At 26.3% G+C, this 19405-nt stretch overlaps 3 protein-coding genes across 6 annotated transcripts in view; 1 reads left to right on the forward strand and 2 right to left on the reverse strand.

Annotated features, from left to right (window-relative positions):
* LOC113556106 (Bardet-Biedl syndrome 1 protein) overlaps positions 1-8367 on the reverse strand; it is a 15340-nt gene extending 6973 nt beyond the window's left edge. Inside the window, exons 1-5 of one of the 3 annotated variants that reach the window (XM_026960855.2) lie at positions 8245-8367; positions 5721-5871; positions 5543-5642; positions 335-612; positions 108-245 (exon numbers count right to left, since the gene is read on the reverse strand). In XM_026960855.2, the coding sequence (XP_026816656.1) occupies positions 108-245; positions 335-612; positions 5543-5642; positions 5721-5807 (603 nt within the window). In that variant the 5' untranslated portion in view covers positions 5808-5871; positions 8245-8367. Of the gene's footprint in view, positions 1-107; positions 246-334; positions 613-5542; positions 5643-5720; positions 5872-5974; positions 6183-7949; positions 8062-8244 lie in introns of those variants that run through there. The other 2 variants (XM_026960856.2, XM_026960852.2) reach the window with 2 other exon arrangements.
* Positions 8368-8428: 61 nt separating this feature from the next.
* LOC113556108 lies at positions 8429-11635 on the forward strand. 2 transcript variants are annotated; one of them, XM_026960861.1, is made up of 4 exons: positions 8429-8567; positions 9244-9723; positions 11038-11188; positions 11286-11528. In XM_026960861.1, exons 2-4 carry the CDS (start codon positions 9344-9346, stop codon positions 11526-11528), a joined length of 774 nt encoding a protein of 257 aa, XP_026816662.1. In that variant the 5' UTR covers positions 8429-8567; positions 9244-9343. The 2 variants fall into 2 exon arrangements, with proteins under 2 accessions (XP_026816662.1, XP_026816663.1); XM_026960862.1 differs by lacking the exon at positions 8429-8567 and having other exon boundaries at positions 9344-9723; positions 11286-11635.
* Positions 11636-13141: 1506 nt separating this feature from the next.
* Positions 13142-18385, reverse strand: LOC113556903 (tubulin polyglutamylase ttll-4-like). Its single transcript, XM_026962123.1, has 18 exons — positions 18266-18385; positions 17849-18155; positions 17454-17747; positions 17049-17266; positions 16588-16979; positions 16486-16520; positions 16297-16410; positions 16102-16206; positions 15915-16025; positions 14901-15169; positions 14623-14830; positions 14438-14564; positions 14116-14335; positions 13927-14052; positions 13707-13835; positions 13548-13633; positions 13337-13458; positions 13142-13254 (listed from the first exon to the last, which is right to left on the reverse strand). Exons 2-18 carry the CDS (start codon positions 18150-18152, stop codon positions 13157-13159), a joined length of 2958 nt encoding a protein of 985 aa, XP_026817924.1. The 5' UTR covers positions 18153-18155; positions 18266-18385; the 3' UTR covers positions 13142-13156.
* Positions 18386-19405: the final 1020 nt, after the last annotated feature.

A 19405-nucleotide genomic window follows, 5' to 3' on the forward strand; every position in this document is an offset into this window, starting at 1 on the left:
ATATCAACTAAATATTAACTAAGGGAATTTGGGAAGAAGAATTTGACAATACAATTATAAAATGCATTTTTATATAACATCTTTTGAAATAATATTAGTAATATTACCTCATATTTGTCGGGTAAAATTTTAAACGATTCAGTATCTAGTATGCTGATCATGTCAGTGGTTGCTATTACCAAACAACTGACCCCGTGTAAGTCGCTCTTATTCCTTTTCAACTCCGTAACACATGTTATGGTGTGCTAAAAATTATACATTTTAAGTAGCTATATTTTATCAACAGTTATGGTTGAAGAAGAAATTATGTAATCAATAATATTGTAATACTTACTTGTTTGACTAGATTATTTTTTCTGTACTTATCAAAATATTCGATGAGATGACATTCGTTTAAGCATAACATTTGCTGTGACGTTGTCGAAAGATTCACGAATCCTATTGTCGACGACAATACTTGCAAACGTTTTACCAAATCGAACGCATCTTCACTGTCTTGCCACAATTTACATTCTTCGGTTTCTTTTATTACCGTCGACTGAATTGAATATTTATGATAGGGCTTACAATTTCGGTAAAAGTATATCTCGTTTTTTATCACTACAGCTACACCTGCAGTAAATATTTCATTCGAACATAATAAAATTCTAAAATAATAATATAATTTATTGTCTTACAAAATATAAGTTAAAGTTATCTACTCTCTGTAAAATTGTGTCATAAATAAGCGTGACTTTTTAGTATTATGTATTTGAGCAAAATTTTTAATTATATGTTTAATGCATTTGGGTAATATTTTATTAATGCATTTTCTATTTAGTGTTTATACCAACTGTCCATGGATTACACTAGTATGATTAAAAATTCAGTTTAAAAAAAAAATCACAAATCACAAATCAAGTTTAAAAAGGTGGGCAAATGGATACATTAAGTATCGAGTAAGTCACTGTAATGGACGAGATAAATTTGAATTTGATTAATTAATTTTGTTATTTTACCTATACGAAAAACGGAAACGATCTATCAGCTTATATCACTTATTATGTTAAATTAATTATATGTTTTTTAATACTCGTATTATAACTATTAAAATCATTTAGTTTACTATTAGTATTATGTTATGTTGATTTAATTTTTTTCAAAAACATTGCATTTATTATGTAATTAGTACATAATTATTGTAATAATAATATACTATCTTATGTTAATATTATTATTATCAACTTTTGAATTAATACCATAATATAAATATCTAAAAATCAATTTATTTTAAAATGTTATTATGTTTAGTAAAAGTCATAATATACGTAAAAGTTTATTAAAAGTAAAAACCATAAAAGTCTTCACGAACAATATTTTTGAATTATAACAAAATAACTATCATCGTTAAAATATGTAATTTCGTTTAAGAGGATACCCGCAAGTGTTACTAGTACGAAACAAATTTACGCTTAGCAGATCACGTTTAGCTCGGTTAGTTTAAAAATTAGAGTAAATCAACCTATTATGAAATGTGGTAGTAAGAAAATTTGTGTTCGTATGTTGGTTTTTTACGATTGTTCAATTTTTTAGCAAGTTATACGCATATAATAATATAGCGTAAATTATAATTGCTCATAACTCCTTAAAAACTGAATAATTGTAAAAAAAAACCAACATACGAACACAGATAATGTTCTTACTATCAAGTTTCATAATAGGTCGATTCACTCTAATTTTTAAACTAATGAAGCTGAAAATGATCTATTGAGCGTAAATATGCTATGTTGCGTACTTGTAAAACGGAGATAACACATACGGATATGGCGTTCTCTTAAACGAAATTTCATATTTTAAGGATGATAATTATTTTGTTTTTAAACTTCAAATATCTATAAAAATTAATTGCGATGTTTTTACATTTGATGTGTTGAGTTTTTATTTTGAGCATAAACAATTCAATATTTTAACGGCAAAGCAATTCGCAAATATTTGTGATTTTGATTAATTTTGTAATAATTCTAACTCCAATTGAATATAAAAAAAAAATTGTTCTTACGTATATTTAATATTTTTTTACAGACATAGAAACAACTTATTGAGATTTTGTAGAAAATGTTCAAGCATTTTAACTCAACGAATAATATTTACTGACATTTATAGAAAAAAAAGGTAAACAAATCTTAAATGTCTATAAATAGCTCAAAAAGATTTAAAATATTTTGAAAATTGTTATATGTATAAAAAATGATAACATAAATAGTTGGTAAAAATTTACCTATTATTATATTTATTTTTGAATTACAAACAACAAAAAAAACATGATATTACCATCAAAACTTTTCCCAGTAGGAAGTTATATTTACCTCTTGTACCATCTATAATCTTGCATAATTGGACATACTTTTATACGAAAAACATATTCATAAATTGAATAGAGATTTGGATACTATATTAAATGTATGTCGTAAATCATTATGTTGCACAATTATTAATCATGACCACTGTTCCTACTCCTAGGCCCATTGATGATTTGACTACGTAGTTTAGAATATTATATAGGTATACTAGGTATAGTCGTATAAAAATTTAGAGTTTAGTTCTTCATATAAAAAATGTAATATCGTTTAAGATACGCGTAACATAATATTTATTGTTTGTGGATATGCAATAAATTCAACTCTCAAAAATACATTTAAATATTTTCGATTATATTCGTTACGTATTTATATAATTAACAGTTTATAATTTATTTTGATTTGATATCTATCCAAACCTTAGAATGATCGTTATTTCTCACGTCGCATCGCCTTCTTTGATCCTTTTGCACAACAGTTTTCTGTTAATCAGCTACCCAGGTTGGCTAGGTTGTATTATATGGTCATATGGAAAAATATTCTTTAGTACAAATATTTTATACATCATGAATCATGATATTATAATATATTTATAACTATGTAGTTAGGTATAAATAGGTATAATCATATAAAGTAAAAGGCGTTTATTTGAATTATTTTGAACTTGTTATTATTGTTACATTCAGTCCTTGTGCTTAAATTTAGAATTGATTGAATGTTAAAAATTTATAATTTAAGTAATTGGAATAATTGGATAGGTTACTGTTTTGTGTTACTACTATTAATATTTAATACTTTTCGAGTAACAACGACAAAAAAACTCAAATCATCTAACAAAAAATCGTTTTTTTTCATGCGTAAATTTTATTGAAATTTAAATTTACACTTAGTAATTACGTAAAAAGATTTTCAAAACAAATATCTACCAAATAATCAAGGGACAAGGGTTTTCGTTTGTAAACCAGAAGTTTGTATGACCGTGTCATACCATAAATGGTACAAATATAATAGTAATGTTGTGGAAACGCGTTATAAACGATGTAGAATCGCGTTATAAACGATGTAGAATCGCGTTAAAACCGTTTATAACGCGAAAGATTAGAATATATGTAACAGGGACGTATGTTGTGATCGTGATGGTTTTTGAACGAGTAGCTACTGCAGTTGCCGCCGTTTCGTGCCGCCGTCGTTGCACGCCGCGCGCCGGATGACAAAACTAAAATGTAAAAATCTAGTGGCGACTAGTACGTGGGACCCTGGTACCACAAACTCCGTTTAGTCAATGCAAGTCGCCATCGACCGCGTCGACCTAATATAATGCACCTCCATATTCTCCCGGTTGGTCGACTTTAAATTCCCGCCAAGTTTATTATCACACTATTACTATTATCACACTGTTCCACATTGAATTAAAATAATATTAATAAAATAATAAATGTCACTACTGTTGTTATTGTTGTAATTTGAGCTCATTAGTCATTCAGTTGATAAAAACATTTAATTATATAATTATATGCTGTATACCTAACTCATCCAGTTTATCTTGGCATTCGGTGATCGAAAAAAAAGTTTAAAAGAATGATGGTCCAAAACTACCTACATTAAATACTGAAAAAGTCCAAGATTGCCAATTTTATTAGCTAAAATCTACAAAATAATCAACAATTTTTCAGTTTCATAACATTTCCAAGCAATGTTTATACGACTTATATTTATATAAATACTTTTTGTGTATAAGACATTATTTAATTTACGTATTATGTATGATATTTTTAATATAAAATCAAGGGTTGTTTCATTATACTTTTCTGTAGCCTGTAGGTACTATAGTGTGTAGTAAATAATTTTCTGCGCAGATGAAATTATTTAAATATTATTTAATAGGTAGCAAATATTGTACAGATTATCTGTAAATACATATATATATATATATATATGTTATATAAATACAATTAATTCAATATTTCCAATGAACGTTACATGAATTATACTTATTATATCTATTCACGTGTAAAAACATTTTTGTATAGGTTACTATAAGTAGGTGTGAAAATATGAAATGTGATAGCATAAGGAGTAATTTAAGGGCATTTAATACTATAATTTATAATGAACCATTTCATTAAAATAGAAAATTAACGCGTGTCTTACAAGGTATTATTCTCGGGTGTAAAATTCATAGATCCAGCCCTGATATTTGTTTGATAATACACACACGCACAAACAGAATAGATACCTATATTTTTGTTTATACACCAATATTACAATTTAGATATTCTTTAGAGGTCTATAAAATTAATATATTTACAATTTATAAGACTATAATGTCACTATTCACTAATACTTTTACTTATCTTTGTATATATACAACACTAGTACACTACTAATATTAGTGAAAACTTAAAATGAAGCAAAATAAGAATTTATTGTCTGTATATAATAGTTAGTGCACATGGTTCTAAAATTTATATTTGTTAAATAGATAGACGATAGACGTCTAGCAAGCCAGTAAATAAAACAATTATATCGATGATGATTTTTTGAAAAATAACAATTCCTCATATTAATAATTGATATTGGTTGTTTCATGTAAAATATTTCAATTTTTAAAAATTATAGCAAAATTAGTATTGAAAACGTCCAATTTAAATATTATCCTATTTATATATAAATTTAAATACGTATAGCTTTTATTTAAAGTTACAATAATAAAAATTGTAACCGAATAATATTGAAATAACTTGATTGTAACTGATTTATATTATCTAGCTCTGACTATAAATTATATAACATTAATATAACGAATTCACGTCTGCAATAGCCGAGCACAACTGATGGTTAGGTATTTTCAATTTTGTCAATATTATGTAGATCACCATTACTTACAAAAGAATCTCGCTCATTAATGTATCGGCATCGCGCGCTCTCATTTTTCCCGTTACTTAATTCTTTATAGTTATAAATTATAATATTATTTTGACATCCAATGTAACGATTTGATTTCATGAAATCGTTCAACCTTATGTCGGATAATTTTTATATTTTATATGTTATTATAGTCTATAGACATAGGTACCACGCACACATTTTATATTATATTATTACCGTTACTCATTTATGTGTAATATCCTCATATGCATCATTATACATTTATACGTAGATCATCTATAAGTAAATACGTGATTTAAAATTTTTTTTAAACTTACATGGGATGTGTTGTTCGCTGTTGTCTGTGTACACGGTTGTAATAGCTGATGGTTTTTCGTTCAAATATATCACGTGCGTTTGTTTCAACCCTTTGAAAATCTAAAAAGAACGCTAATATATGAGTAATAGGTATTTATAGTTTATATATTATATAGTATTATATGAAACGTTTATTACTTTTAATTGTGGGCTGGACGTTCCCGAACCGAAATCTACGACTACAAATTTATTATCATTATCACCGTGGACATCAGACAACATCATACAGCAGTTATATGTTTGTAGATTGATTGGTGGGTTGATGTCCACATCTATCCACGTAGAACTCCTGTAAACAAAGGTAAAATTAATGACCATACTGATTGCAATAGAATAGCAATTAATAGATAACAATAAATCACTGAAAAGTAGTCGACTAGTTAATTATTTACATTTTAAAATCTATTTTAACGTAAAAACAACTGCAATTATAACTATCGTAACATTATTCAAATCGACGCTCGACATGTATTAATTTGTGCATGTATAATATTGTGACTTTTTTATAGAGTATAGACAGTCGTGTCGTACTACTGACGATTAAATTGTATTTTATACAGTAGATAACTTTTTGTTTCAGAACGCTTCGGTGTGTTGTACGGTCGGTCGCCTAGTAACTAACTATCCGTCCTCGTGCCGTTTACCGTATGAATCGAAAGTGTTGTATAATTTTCTAATTTAATGTAAGAATACTTTTATTTCCCCTAATTTCAATGAAAAATGGTTGGTGAACTGCGAGCTAAAACAAAACAGATACTTAAATATTGAGTGGTACGCAAAGCGTATTAAAATATTAAAACAATTTAATATTATACCAATCTATATTTCTTTTTCCAAAAAACGTAACCCTTTAAAATATTTTAAATGTTATTTTTGATTTAAAACTATTATTTAAATTAGGTACATGTGTTTGAAATCATTATCTATTCTGTTTAAGGTATGATTAATAAAAACTGTACATTTTAGTGATCTTAGTACTTTTAAAAGTATTCATCTTTACATTACATATATTTATTTATTTTTCTGCTTAATTATTAATTTATTATATGATTACCATAATTAAGTGCCAACCTATTATATTATTATCTTATAACAATATTTTAATGTATTTTTGGTGCCATGTTTTTTGACTTATCATTGTTATTACTTGTTAATTTACTGTAATTTGTCTGTTAATATTATAAATAAATAAATTATGTTCTATAATTCTAATGACACTATTGTAATATTGCTCTTATTTTCTTCGTGTCATATGATCTTTTATAGCAATATGTTTAAAATATTGTACCTGGTTTGAGATTATGAAATAAAAATTACTAGTTATCTTTTAGAAATGAAAGTTTGTTGGATTTCAAAAACATTTATAAGGATGATAAAATGTTAAAAAATATAAGAATTTCGCATACCGAAAGCCGAAAGAGAAATTAAAAAAATTGAGTGTTTGTTGTTGAGTTGGTCACCAAGTATTATATAACATACTGTATGATGAATGATGATTAATTTAAATGTTAGTAAGTAACTCTGTTGTCGAAGGATAATCGATACATGAAAAATTAAAAAACTTAAAATATACTTTTGAAACATTTATTTTTTTTTAAAAATTAATAATTTTTATTATTATTACTAATATAATAGTATTTAGTTTATACAAACATATTTTTTGTCTTCATAATTTTTATATTATTAATATGTTAACTTGACCTACAGGATTAGTAAGTCTTATACATTTATACATGGAAAATATTCGTCAATTATTAGATTTTATGAGTCTTTATGTCTACATATTATATATCTCACTCACATATTAATACATTATGGTAAATAAAAATGTAAAAAAATGTAATATCAATATCATTACATATATCATTATATTATATATTATATAATATCTTACGATCAAAAATTCCTAAATATTAGGTAATTTATACGAACAGTTATCTGATATTACTTTCAGTAAATTAAATATATTTTTAAAATGAAACAAATTATAAAAAAATTTGTAAAAATAAAATTAATTAATAATTCTAACCGACCCGCGGTCTGGCTATTATTAGAGTAATTAGACTATTTAAACTATTATAATTAAATATTAAAATAATATACCACAATTACTTTTATTAAAATAATTCTATACCTAGTATATTTGTCAATATTATAAAGTTTGTAATGACTAATTATGAGTGATTTGTGATAGTATTTACATTATTCAATAAATAATAAATTATGATTCATGTATTTTGTCTTATCTAATGATACAATAATATATTTATATTTGATAAGTTGTCTAGAATTTATTTATTTTTTAGGCCAGTCAATCTAAGAAGCCAAATCACAATAATATTGGATTTTAAATACGCAAATGCATACCTGCGTTGTCCAAATGACGCCACTACTTAGCACAAAGCACAATAGCACGTATTAAAAACCTGTAAATCTGATCGATAAGGACGGTCGACATAACATTTACCTACATAATAATCTCTATGTCTACTTGGACGAAAAACAAACATCTGCCGGAGTAAAAATATTAAAAATATCATTATTTATCACACTATTCACACTGTTTACCTATATTCATGTGCGGGGTCTGCGTGCATATCTTATATAATATAAATATAGCGTATAGGAAAATAAATAATAATTATGTATACTCAGTACTCACCGCGTTGTCTAAAATCGTTTTATCTTTGTTTGGTGATATAATGTAGTCATGTAGTTGTAATAATATTACCACGAGATAATAATATTGAGCGCGCTGTGCCGACGTAACCGCTTACATTTTACCTATTAATTATCACCGTTCAAGTACATCCGTAAACATCGATATCGAAGGTATACGTCTAAACATTAAAGTTCTAAGTAAGTACACTCAGTACGCACCCAACTCATTCGAATTGTACGTCACCTGAATAATCATGTAATGTATATACCTTTGTGACATACAGCGTTGCGTAAAATCAGTCATGTACGAACGCATTACTGCAGGTAATAATAATATTAAATATAATATCATGTAATACGTATATACAGTTTGGGAATTGAAAATATAATTTAATCTTATTCGAAGGTGAATCCAGGTTTAGTATAACAAAAAGTATAATAAAGGAATCTGCGCGAATAAAAATTACTGTTTCACTCGAACCCATCATATAATACTATGTGTATTTTACTATTTTATATAATGTAGCTCGTAATTTTATTTTTAATTAATTTTAAATATTTTAATATTTTAAATTAATTACGAAATTTTTGTTCGTTTTACATACACCAGAGAAAGTTTGATATTGAAACTAAGATTTCGGTAGAATATAAAATCGTATCAATTTCCGCGGATTAAAAGTGAAAAATTATAGAAGCTAACAATTGATTACCTACTAGTTATTTGTTCAGTTCATTGAATTCTTTATATATTTGTGTCTGCCAATGATCTACAGTATGAACGTTAAAATATAATTATGATGGTTTTACACGGCAAAACCATCACGCCAATTGAAAATTGGTCGCATATTCGCAATCTGTTGAGTTTCTATAATATAATTATCTATGTAATAAAAAATGTACATATAAACACAGTACGAAAAAAAAGACGCACAAATCTTAATGAAAAAATAAAATAATGACAAACGTGCACATAATGTTTTAACATTCGATGAATTTTTAGTTTTTTTAGACAAGTCATAAACTGCGAGCCTAGCCGATTAATATATTATACTATATAACATCATCGTAACATTTCGTCCAGATATAAGTCCGTCGTCGTCATGAAAGCCGGCGGCGGAACGCTGGTCAGGTTGACGCTGAGCGGCGGCGCGTTAGCCGCGTCCGTTGCGGCTGCCTGTTGTTTCCTGACCGTGTGGTCGTACTGGTATTACGAGCTTGACGCCGACTGCACGCAGGCGCGCGACTGCAAGTGTTTGCTGTTCGGCACGAGCTTTGCGGGCGGCGGTTTCGTGGGCGGCGACCGGTTCGCGTGTCTGTACGTCACGTACTCGCTGCTGGCGTCCGCCGGGCTCGCGGCCTGCGCATGCGTATACTACGGCTGCAGGGCGCTACTTTGCCCGGGCCGCGGCCGTCGCCGGCACCCGCACCACCGGCCGGTTAGGAGATCGGCGGCCGAGACCGGACCCGAGGACGGCACCAGGTACCTTTATTGTACTCGAACATTATTTTTTAGCAATTATAACGGTTCAGGTACTACGTCATTTTTTTTTTATTTTGAAAACAGAGGTAAAATGCTAAAATCGTTATTGTTATTTTTACCGTGCCGTTGTCGGGATTAGGCGCACACGATTAGTTTTAGGGTTATGGTGATTTAATGCTTGCCAATTTGAGTACGATTTTATTTAAATTTGCTCGTTTGGGTGGGTTATTTTTACCGGCCCAGGGAGGGGAACTGATTTATTATCTAACGTGAGACCTGTATAGGTCCTATAATATATAGGGCCTCAAGTATTGGACCACTGAAGCTGGTAATCACCGTAGGTGTATATGTGTAAGGAAGCAACTATATTGTCTACTCGTTAATCGTTATATTTCAACTAGTAAGACTAACAAATGATTTGTGCAAATTTCGTTTTGGCACTGTTAATTTTAAAACAGATTTATCTATAGGTTCGGACAGAAAAATTACAAAACTCATGTGGTAGCCAAACTGTTTGTTTGCAAGACGTTAAAAAATACAATTATACAAAATATGTAATTAAAAAAATGTTTTCGTTGGCAGTGAAATATACCTAACTAATAGTAATTTACAGTATAGATTGTATATACATAATATTATAGTTATAGACGTACAATTGGTTGGTAACCTGAAACATTTAAGCATCATAATATAATCGAAATGCGGTATAATGAAATATAATCATATTCCAAGTTATTTTAACGTTGAATTAATGACATTGAATTAAATTTAAATTTTAAAGACAATTAAAAAGTAGATCTAGAGGAAAAAAACGCAATACTAGGTACTTAAACAGTTTAACAAGTCTTAATTTTCATCACTCTCTATCTAAAAATGACTTCTAATAATCCATAATAAAATCAAAGTGTAACTCAAATTTTCAAGTTAATTAAAACTTTCGATAACCCACAGAATTAATTAACATTTAACAATGTGGATTCCAAAAAAAACTACCTATATATGTAGTTATAACCTGGATTTTGTATCGACCATATTATATATAAGTATTCAATTCATACTCATACAGTTTAATTTTGGATAAAATATATAATCTACTGCAATGTGCTTTTTATGCGGAGTTCACGAGCTCACCTTATAGCTATAATAAATTAAGTGTTCAATGTATTTATTCGCTTAATTGACCAATACCTATTATGTCATTTACGAAACATATAATATAGTTCATTACTATTACTGTTTTAACAATTTAGTATTTACCTAAATATATTAGTATATTACACACAGTCACACTCCTCTCAGAATCTAAATTTTTAGTTCACAGATACAGATAAGTGGTTTAACGATGTGTTTTGCAATTATTCTCGCTGTCATGGCGTTAAATATGTTTATTGCATCCATTGTGCTAAGCAATGGATATATTTCGACCTGTTTGCAGTACGTGCATCGAGTGAAAAGTTTTTTGATGGTACCTAATATTTTATTGTCATATTGGTTTATATTTGCTAACTACAACGACTAACTAATTTAACAATTAATTCATGATGTTTTTGTATGATTTATAGGTTTCCGGAAATATGGTAGAATTGATTTCAAATCGTATGTCATGCGGTACCATTTACGATTTCATGGATTACTTACAACCGCCGTCGCGACAAGTGACATATGAACTAATTCATCGACGCAAGACCAATCCGCGTGATTCTGTGATTAATACATCGGCACTTTTAATAATATCTATTATACTGTCGTGGTTGAACACATTAATATGGGTAGTATTTACGTTTTGTACTTATTATTTCAAGTAAACAAGAGTATCTATTTATTATAGTAAATAATTTTACTTATTTTTAAAGTAATTTATTGAGGAATGCTATTTATCTAATTAGTTGTTAAATACAAATTAGATTTGTTATTTGTGTGTAACATTTTAACGTTTTTCCATTGGTACCTACCTTATACCTAACTGTATAAGAACATACTACATAGAATAATCAATTGTTTGTACAAACAATGAATACTTTTATAGTTAGTTCTTGTAATTTATAAGAAAAAAATTTCATCGTGCTTTATAAATTATAAGTATATATAGTTACTAGAATAATTCGAAATTTAAAGTTCATACAACACGTTGTAAAATAAACATTTGACAAAAACCTCTTCGTTCAAACACAGTACATATTCTCTACTTAAAATTCTATGATATTTAAATTTGTTCTAATATTTAATATAAATTACCTGTATTTTTGTAGTAAGATTTCAATATGTAGACTTGTTATGTACGTGTGTGTTAGACAGAGACGAGTGAGACGACATTTTATGCGGTTACGACGTCCCATTCAAAATATATATTTTTTATGTTCAATTTAAAATAAATTGAGATTAAATAAGTTTTATAACAAAATCTACTCAGTAAAATATGAATCTTAATTATTATTTATGTATTTTGAAATATAAGCATTCCTTTATATGGCTTAAAAAGTAAAATATTAGTAGGTAATATTACCAAGTTCGAGTAATTACTAATTAATTATTTTTGTTATATATTATAAGTTGATCTTTTTAATAGTAAACACTAAACATTAATTTATTGTTATCTCAAAAAGTATAAGCATTTTTAAAAATATTTTTTTACAAAATTTGAATTAATAATAAAATAAAATATTTACTTGAGAATTTTCATGTAAAGATATTTTACTTTGGAGTTAAGAGTATGAAATTCAAAATGTAATGTTGTCATTAAAAATAGTAAGAATACATATATTTTTTAAATGTTGTTTTGAAATGTCTTCAAATTATATTTATGAAAAAAATATCGTTTATATACTGTTTGGATAATAAGTGTTTATTGGTAAAATAATTATCCTGTGTAATATATTATATAGGTAAATTACTAAAAATACAATTATGAATAAGTTGAGCAAATTAAAATTATGTAACACAAATCACAATGTGATGAGTGATGACAGTCCAATACATAATAAATTAATAATATAATTTATTTAGTACCTATATATGATATTCATTATTAAAACACAAAAAATACAAAACCTTATTTTTATAACAGTCATAATACTTGTGATAAATAGCTTTTATAAGTAAAACACCAATATATACGCAATATTTTTGAATAAGTCTTTATCACATTAGTGATTAGTCTTAGACTCATTCAAAATTTGTACCTGGTCCAACAAATATAATATCTATATAAAAATATAATATCTCCATAGGTACTATAAAAGTATGGACTAATACACAACATCAGTGTGTTTAATTTAAATTAAGTCATAAATGTGAAAACTTGTTGTACCTTTTATTTATAGGCAAGTGAATTGATAAATTTTTATTTATTAATAGTTTAAAATTTTTATAAATATTTATTTTTAAAATCACATTTACATTTTGTAAAATTTTTTTTTCATGCGAATATTGACATTTATATCTTTATAACTGTTACTTTTGGTTGTTCTATATCAATATCTGGTACTTCCAGGTGAATTTTTAATTGACATAACTTTTCTAGCACAGCAATACCTTAAAAATTAAATGATTGTGTTCTTTTTATATTTTTGAATTAAATTATTACACAATTCAAGTTTTTAATTATAATTCTTACCATCTTTTCTATTGTTACTATATTTACATTCCCATGCATCAAAAAGCATATTATAATATCTAGATCCATCAAAGTATTGATGATATTCAAAAGATGAAGTAGATGGAAAAACTTTTTTAAATCTAAAATAGTAAAAATCTTAGTAGTATGTTTTTTCTTATGTATGAAGTTATAAATGTAGAAACAGATAAATCATTAATGAAGTACATACGAGCCACATTGTGTAAGTTCATCTTCATACAAAATAAGATGCCGAATATCATCTGGTAATAAATCATCTAATATGCTATCAATATACTAAAATAAAATTAATTAATTAATAAAAGTTTTTAAATGATTGATAATTATAATTTTAATTAATAATTTATACTTCTACTCTGGATTTAATATTTGTAAAATATTCTTGTTTTTCTTTTTCTTTAGCAGATAAATTTAATGTATATAATCTCTTATCATAACATAGTGGTGATTTGACTCCCAACATATTGAGTAAAGCATTCTATATAAACATTTTAATTTAATAAAAATATTTATTGAATGTTAATCAGTTATTATATGCAATTTATATTTTACAAGTTATTATAACTCACATGAGTACTATATGACATTTTATTTGGGATATGATAACCAACCATATTCATTAAATCTCTGACTAATGGTCCTTTGACAGCCAAGTCAAGTGGGGAAGATGAATGTAATGAAGGAGATATATTGACCTATAATTATTGTACATAAAACAATTTGTAAACTAAATTCTATAAACATGTAATTTGAATTACCTCTAATATCCAAGGTTTAAGATATTCATCAAACAAAACATCTATTCCAAATAACTCATATGCGTTATACCTATTGCTTAAATTTGAACGACACATTTGACTCACAGGTGATTCACCACTAATGACAGTTTTCACAACCAGATCTTCTAAGCTCTTCCACAATTGTTTAACATCAATTTGGCGTTCTTTCTCCATATATGTCCATAATGATCGTAATGTCCTAAATGATTATAATTAATTAATAATCTACATTTTTTTAAATATAAATCCTAACATTAAACTTGAACTAAAAGCACTATACACTATATACTTTATTATTTACCATTTATGACCTTGACATGCATTAGCGTCTTCATTTTCAGTAAACTGACTACTAAGTCTGTTAATACTATAGTTTGTCAAGTGCATATATCGATCACATATAGTGGTAAGATCAGATGAATACTTGACTGAAATATTCAAAATAAATAAGCGATAGTTTCAATCATACAACAGAAATTATTATACCTGAAGCAAATCGTACAAGCCCATTATCATACAGATATAGACAAAGTGGATTGACTGAAGTAATGAGTATATAGAGTCTTAAATCAAATTTAGTATCATTGATTAAATATGGATTATCTATATACCTTTGTACAACTAAAGGTATATTCTTTGGTATTTGATCCCATTTTGATATAACGCAAATTCCAGTTCCTCTAGCGGATGCAGGCTGCAAATAAAAAATAAATTTAAGATATTTGTTTAATTATTATCCTAAAGAATAATTTCAAAAATAATACCGGTTTAATAATCCATTTATCTTCATCATTTTTCTCCCAAACTTGTTGTAACATTTCAGCTTCTTGAGGTAATATATATGATGTGGGTATGAAGCCAAATTCTTTTTTACCATACTTTAAGATTAATGCATTCAAGTTTTTCCACAACCTATCTTTGCGACCAATTTGAAAAGTACCCGGAAAATGGTTAACTTTTTGCTGTTGCCAAAGTGTTTTGAAACTTAATGATTTCATATGTTTACCCCAAGTTCCAACCCAATCATTAGATTCTTAAAAATAATAAGACAAACAAACATTAGTTATTATTTTTAAGAGGGCGTTATACCCCCATGTGTTGTCTCTGTCAGACTTACTAAAGTACATCATAGCAAATTTGCGTTGAGCAGAACACATTTTGTGATGTTAGTTTTAATATTAAAGTAAATTTACCTATTATCAAATTTAAAGGTAAGAATATTATCTGGAAAATTTCTAATGCATTTATTGATATTATCATTTTGAAGTGAGTTATGAACATTTTAAAGTTATAGTATTTTACATAGTTATAACTCACTTAAATTTGTTAGCAAGTTATGTGTATACAATATAGTGTAAATTAAAAATGCTCATAACTCACTTAAAAACTGAATAATTGTAAAAAACCATACAAATACAGATAATGTTCTTACCATCAAGTTTCATAATAGGTCAATTCACTCTAATTTTTTAACTAATGAAGTTAAATATGATCTGCTGAGCGTAAATTTGCTATGTTTCACACTTGTAAGACGGAGACAACATATACATCTGTTACGTCCTCTTAACATTTGTTTAATACATAAGGAAAAAAACTACATATACACTCACGGGATCGAGGTAACATCATTAATTCACTAGGTGGAGGAATTATACCACAGAAAGCATCAATAATAGGAGGTGTTACACCACAGTGATTTTGTAAGGAAATGCCATTTTGACTGGATTGATTAGGTGTGACAGAAGGATCAGTTGTATCTTCAACTAAACTATGCTCACTTCTAACGAGTTTAAAACCACTATTTTGTACAGTACGACGTACAACAATTGGAGTTATTGAACTTAGTTTCCATTTTAATAACTTTTGCAGAGATAATGGGAATGATTCACCTGTAATAATAATTATATTAAAAAATTAATGATTTTTATCTACTTAATTAAATATTAAATAAAAATACAATTATACCTTTAATATCATACGAAGAAAATCTTATGTATGGTGGAATATTAGAAAATAAACTAGGTCTTAAGGCTGAATGATATTCAAAATTATCTTTTTGTTTTTGATTACCTGTAAGTTTTATGTAATAAAAATGATCATTATTATACATGTATACAATATTTTTAATTTTTATCATTAAATGTATATTTGAAACATTACCAGAAAACAAATGGTCAAAAGTTAATTTATTTGGTTCATCAGTCAAAAAATCTTGTTCCATTATACTTTTGTTAAGTGTTTGCACTATTGGAAGTTCTAAGTATTTTTTAGTATCTATTATAAAAACAGTCTATTAATATCAATAAATATATAGTATTATAGCAAGTTTTAGTTAATTTATTATTTTACTTTTAAATTTTAAGTTCTCGCGTGTCTTTAATAATCTGAAATAAAAAAATTCAATAATAGGATTTAAAAAAAAAATTTTCAGTTGTTTAATTTAATTCTTACTTAGTAAGTAGCACAGATGTGTTATTTATATTATCAGTTATGTTTCCAATTTGAGCAGTTAATATTTTACTATTCTTATCGGATAATTTTTCTTTTTCATTGATATCACTATTAATTATTGGTTCTGATTTTAGACTTATTTGTTTGTCTTCTTTTGCCTTAGGAGTATCTTCAATATTTTTTATTGGTTTAAATGTTTCTTTTGATTTTACTGGCATAAGTGTTGCTATTTGTACATGGTTGACAAGTGTTTTCTGATTTGGAATGTCCACAAAATCTTTATTCTTTAATTCTGTATTATTCAAATGATTATTTATGGTTAAAGATGAGCATTCTATCTTTTGCATACAATTTGTAGAAATAAGAGTCTTAGGAGAAACCGTTGGTATTATCTAAAATATAATAATATAAATAATTTAAAATACAGATAAATAAAAAAAAAATTTTAATGTAATACTTACCTTTTCCTGGCAATGAACAGGGGCTTGTCTAATCTTTATGTTCTTTTTAATTAATGTATAATTAAATTGATCAATATTTTTTAACTCATCTTGATTTGTACAGTTCTCGTTTTTTTCCCATTGTCCAAAATTATTATGATATTGAAAAACATTGTTGCATGTATCATTCTTTTCTATTTCATACATAGACTGTGTTGTATAATCTTCCGTTTTGTTTCCTTAAAAATAGGTATTTTACTATTTAGTTATTCTCTATTTGACTATTAATTTTGAAAAATATTATTTTTTTAAATTTTTTGTTCGTATAATGAAATACATTTGACTGATTATTAACCAATAATATTAATTTTGATTTTAAATAAGAATATTTTAATAAATTAACTAAAAATTACTTATCCTTCTTACTTAATGAATCCGGAGATTTGGATATTGCATTTGAGTAGCTTAAATTTTCCAATGTAGGAGCAGTATCTAAAATTGAATAGGGACTTATTTTTAGTAGTCTATCTTTACTATGATCCATTTTTTTATGTAAATTGGTACGTAGAGTTTGTAAATTATTCATAGGACGTAACTGTTCTTTAATCTCATCTGATGACAATGCATTAATTTGTTGATGGCTATCAAATGATTGAGATCTTTTTATTGTATTCATATGTATATTAGATACAGTGCAAACACAATTTTCTGGTACAGTTCCTATACATAATTGGAAGATTATTGACCAATAATATCAATTTTGATTTTAAATTAGAATATTTTAATTAATTAATTAAAAATTATTTCTCATAGGTACTTACCTAATGGATGAGGAGATTTAGACAATGCATTTGAATAGTTTAAATTATCCAATGTAGGATCAGTATCCAAAATTAAATAGGGATTTAATTTTAGTAATGTTTCTTTATTAGGATCCATTTTTTGATGTAAGTTGGTATGTAGAGTTTGTAAACGATCTATAGGACATAAATGTTCTTTAATCCCATCTAATGAAAATGCATCATATTGTTGATGGATATCAAATGATTGAGATCTCCTAAACGTTCCGTCATCTCCAATCTTCATTTTTTCTTTGGTTAATATTGAGTATGATATATTGTTCATATTCTATTAATTTGTATAATATTATTACAAAATAATTGTTAAATTTATCTATTAAAATAATAACATATTAAAAAGAATTAAAATAAAACAATTATATTAAAAAAAATACCTACTAAGACAAAATTATGTTATAATTTTATAAATTAAAAATACCACAATAAATATAATACATATAAATACATTTATTTGAAAATATGTTATTGAGCAAGAGAGAAGAGTAAGGTAAGATGTATTTTAAACAAATGAGGTCAGTAGTTAGATGGTGGCATGTGTATAGTATAGGTACTTGGCACAATGTTAAGACACTTTGACATATACAAGTAGGTATTTTATCATTTATAGAATGACATTAAAAAGAAGCTATGTTTCAAATTATTTAAAAGGAAAATATTCTTTGGAATTTTTTAAAATATTTTGCAAATATAAATATAGAACTATTGTAACTATTTTTATTTATAGATAATAAATTAATATAAATATAATTCAAGTATAAAATATTTATCTTCAAATTATTAAACTAAACAAATCACCATGAAATATTAATATTGTAGGTACCTACTGCATTCAATATACTTATATACGTAAATAAGTTTAAAAAAAATTTAAAGAGTGAAATATAATAAAATAATAAATAAGTACCTATGTATCAAAATAACTAAATCTTACAATTCTACTTATACTCTAAAATTTACTGGACTTGGCTTAATAATCAAATACATTCAAAACAATAATTTTAAAATAATTTTCAAACGAGTTATTGGATTTTTTTAAATATTACTTGATACGTTGATTTAAAAAAATATATTACAAATATTTATTCCAAATTACAAGATTCATAGTTCTTAAAATTTAATTTTAACCAAAGTACAATGTTTGAAATTATTATTATTATTATTTTAATAGAGAAAAATAACTTGCTGAATATAAATTTTACACTATTATTGAATATATTAAATGATCATTATTTATTTTTTTGTATATTTGTTAAGATATCTTTTAATAATCTTGTATGGTTAACCCTGGATTCAATCCCATATTTACTACTAATTACAAAAAATCTAGGATAGAGCTCATTTTTTTAAAAAAATTACATGTTTTCTGGTTTATATTTAAAAAATGGAACTGATTATGTCAAATCACTAGTAGGTACTAGTGATTTTATTAATGTCTTTTTTGCTTTGGTTCATTTTACTTGAAAATACATTTTGTTTTTATTTAAAAATTTAATTTAACTTTTCATAATTGTTGATTAG

Source organism: Rhopalosiphum maidis, chromosome 3 (genome assembly GCF_003676215.2).
Source record: "Rhopalosiphum maidis isolate BTI-1 chromosome 3, ASM367621v3, whole genome shotgun sequence".
NCBI lineage: Eukaryota > Metazoa > Arthropoda > Insecta > Hemiptera > Aphididae > Rhopalosiphum > Rhopalosiphum maidis.

What these genes read in the sequence shown, in the direction of transcription:
- LOC113556903 (XM_026962123.1), bottom strand. Translation starts at nt 18,152, where the DNA reads ATGAACAATATATCATACTCAATATTAACCAAAGAAAAAATGAAGATT. An exon ending in AAATGTCATATAGTACTCAT is followed by an intron (nt 13,836 to 13,926) that starts GTGAGTTATAAT and finishes ATGTTTATATAG; the next exon opens with AATGCTTTACTCAATATGTT. An exon ending in ATATTAAATCCAGAGTAGAA is followed by an intron (nt 13,634 to 13,706) that starts GTATAAATTATT and finishes ATTTTATTTTAG; the next exon opens with TATATTGATAGCATATTAGA.
- LOC113556108 (XM_026960861.1), top strand. Translation starts at nt 9,344, where the DNA reads ATGAAAGCCGGCGGCGGAACGCTGGTCAGGTTGACGCTGAGCGGCGGC. An exon ending in GGACCCGAGGACGGCACCAG is followed by an intron (nt 9,724 to 11,037) that starts GTACCTTTATTG and finishes CTAAATTTTTAG; the next exon opens with TTCACAGATACAGATAAGTG. An exon ending in GAGTGAAAAGTTTTTTGATG is followed by an intron (nt 11,189 to 11,285) that starts GTACCTAATATT and finishes TATGATTTATAG; the next exon opens with GTTTCCGGAAATATGGTAGA.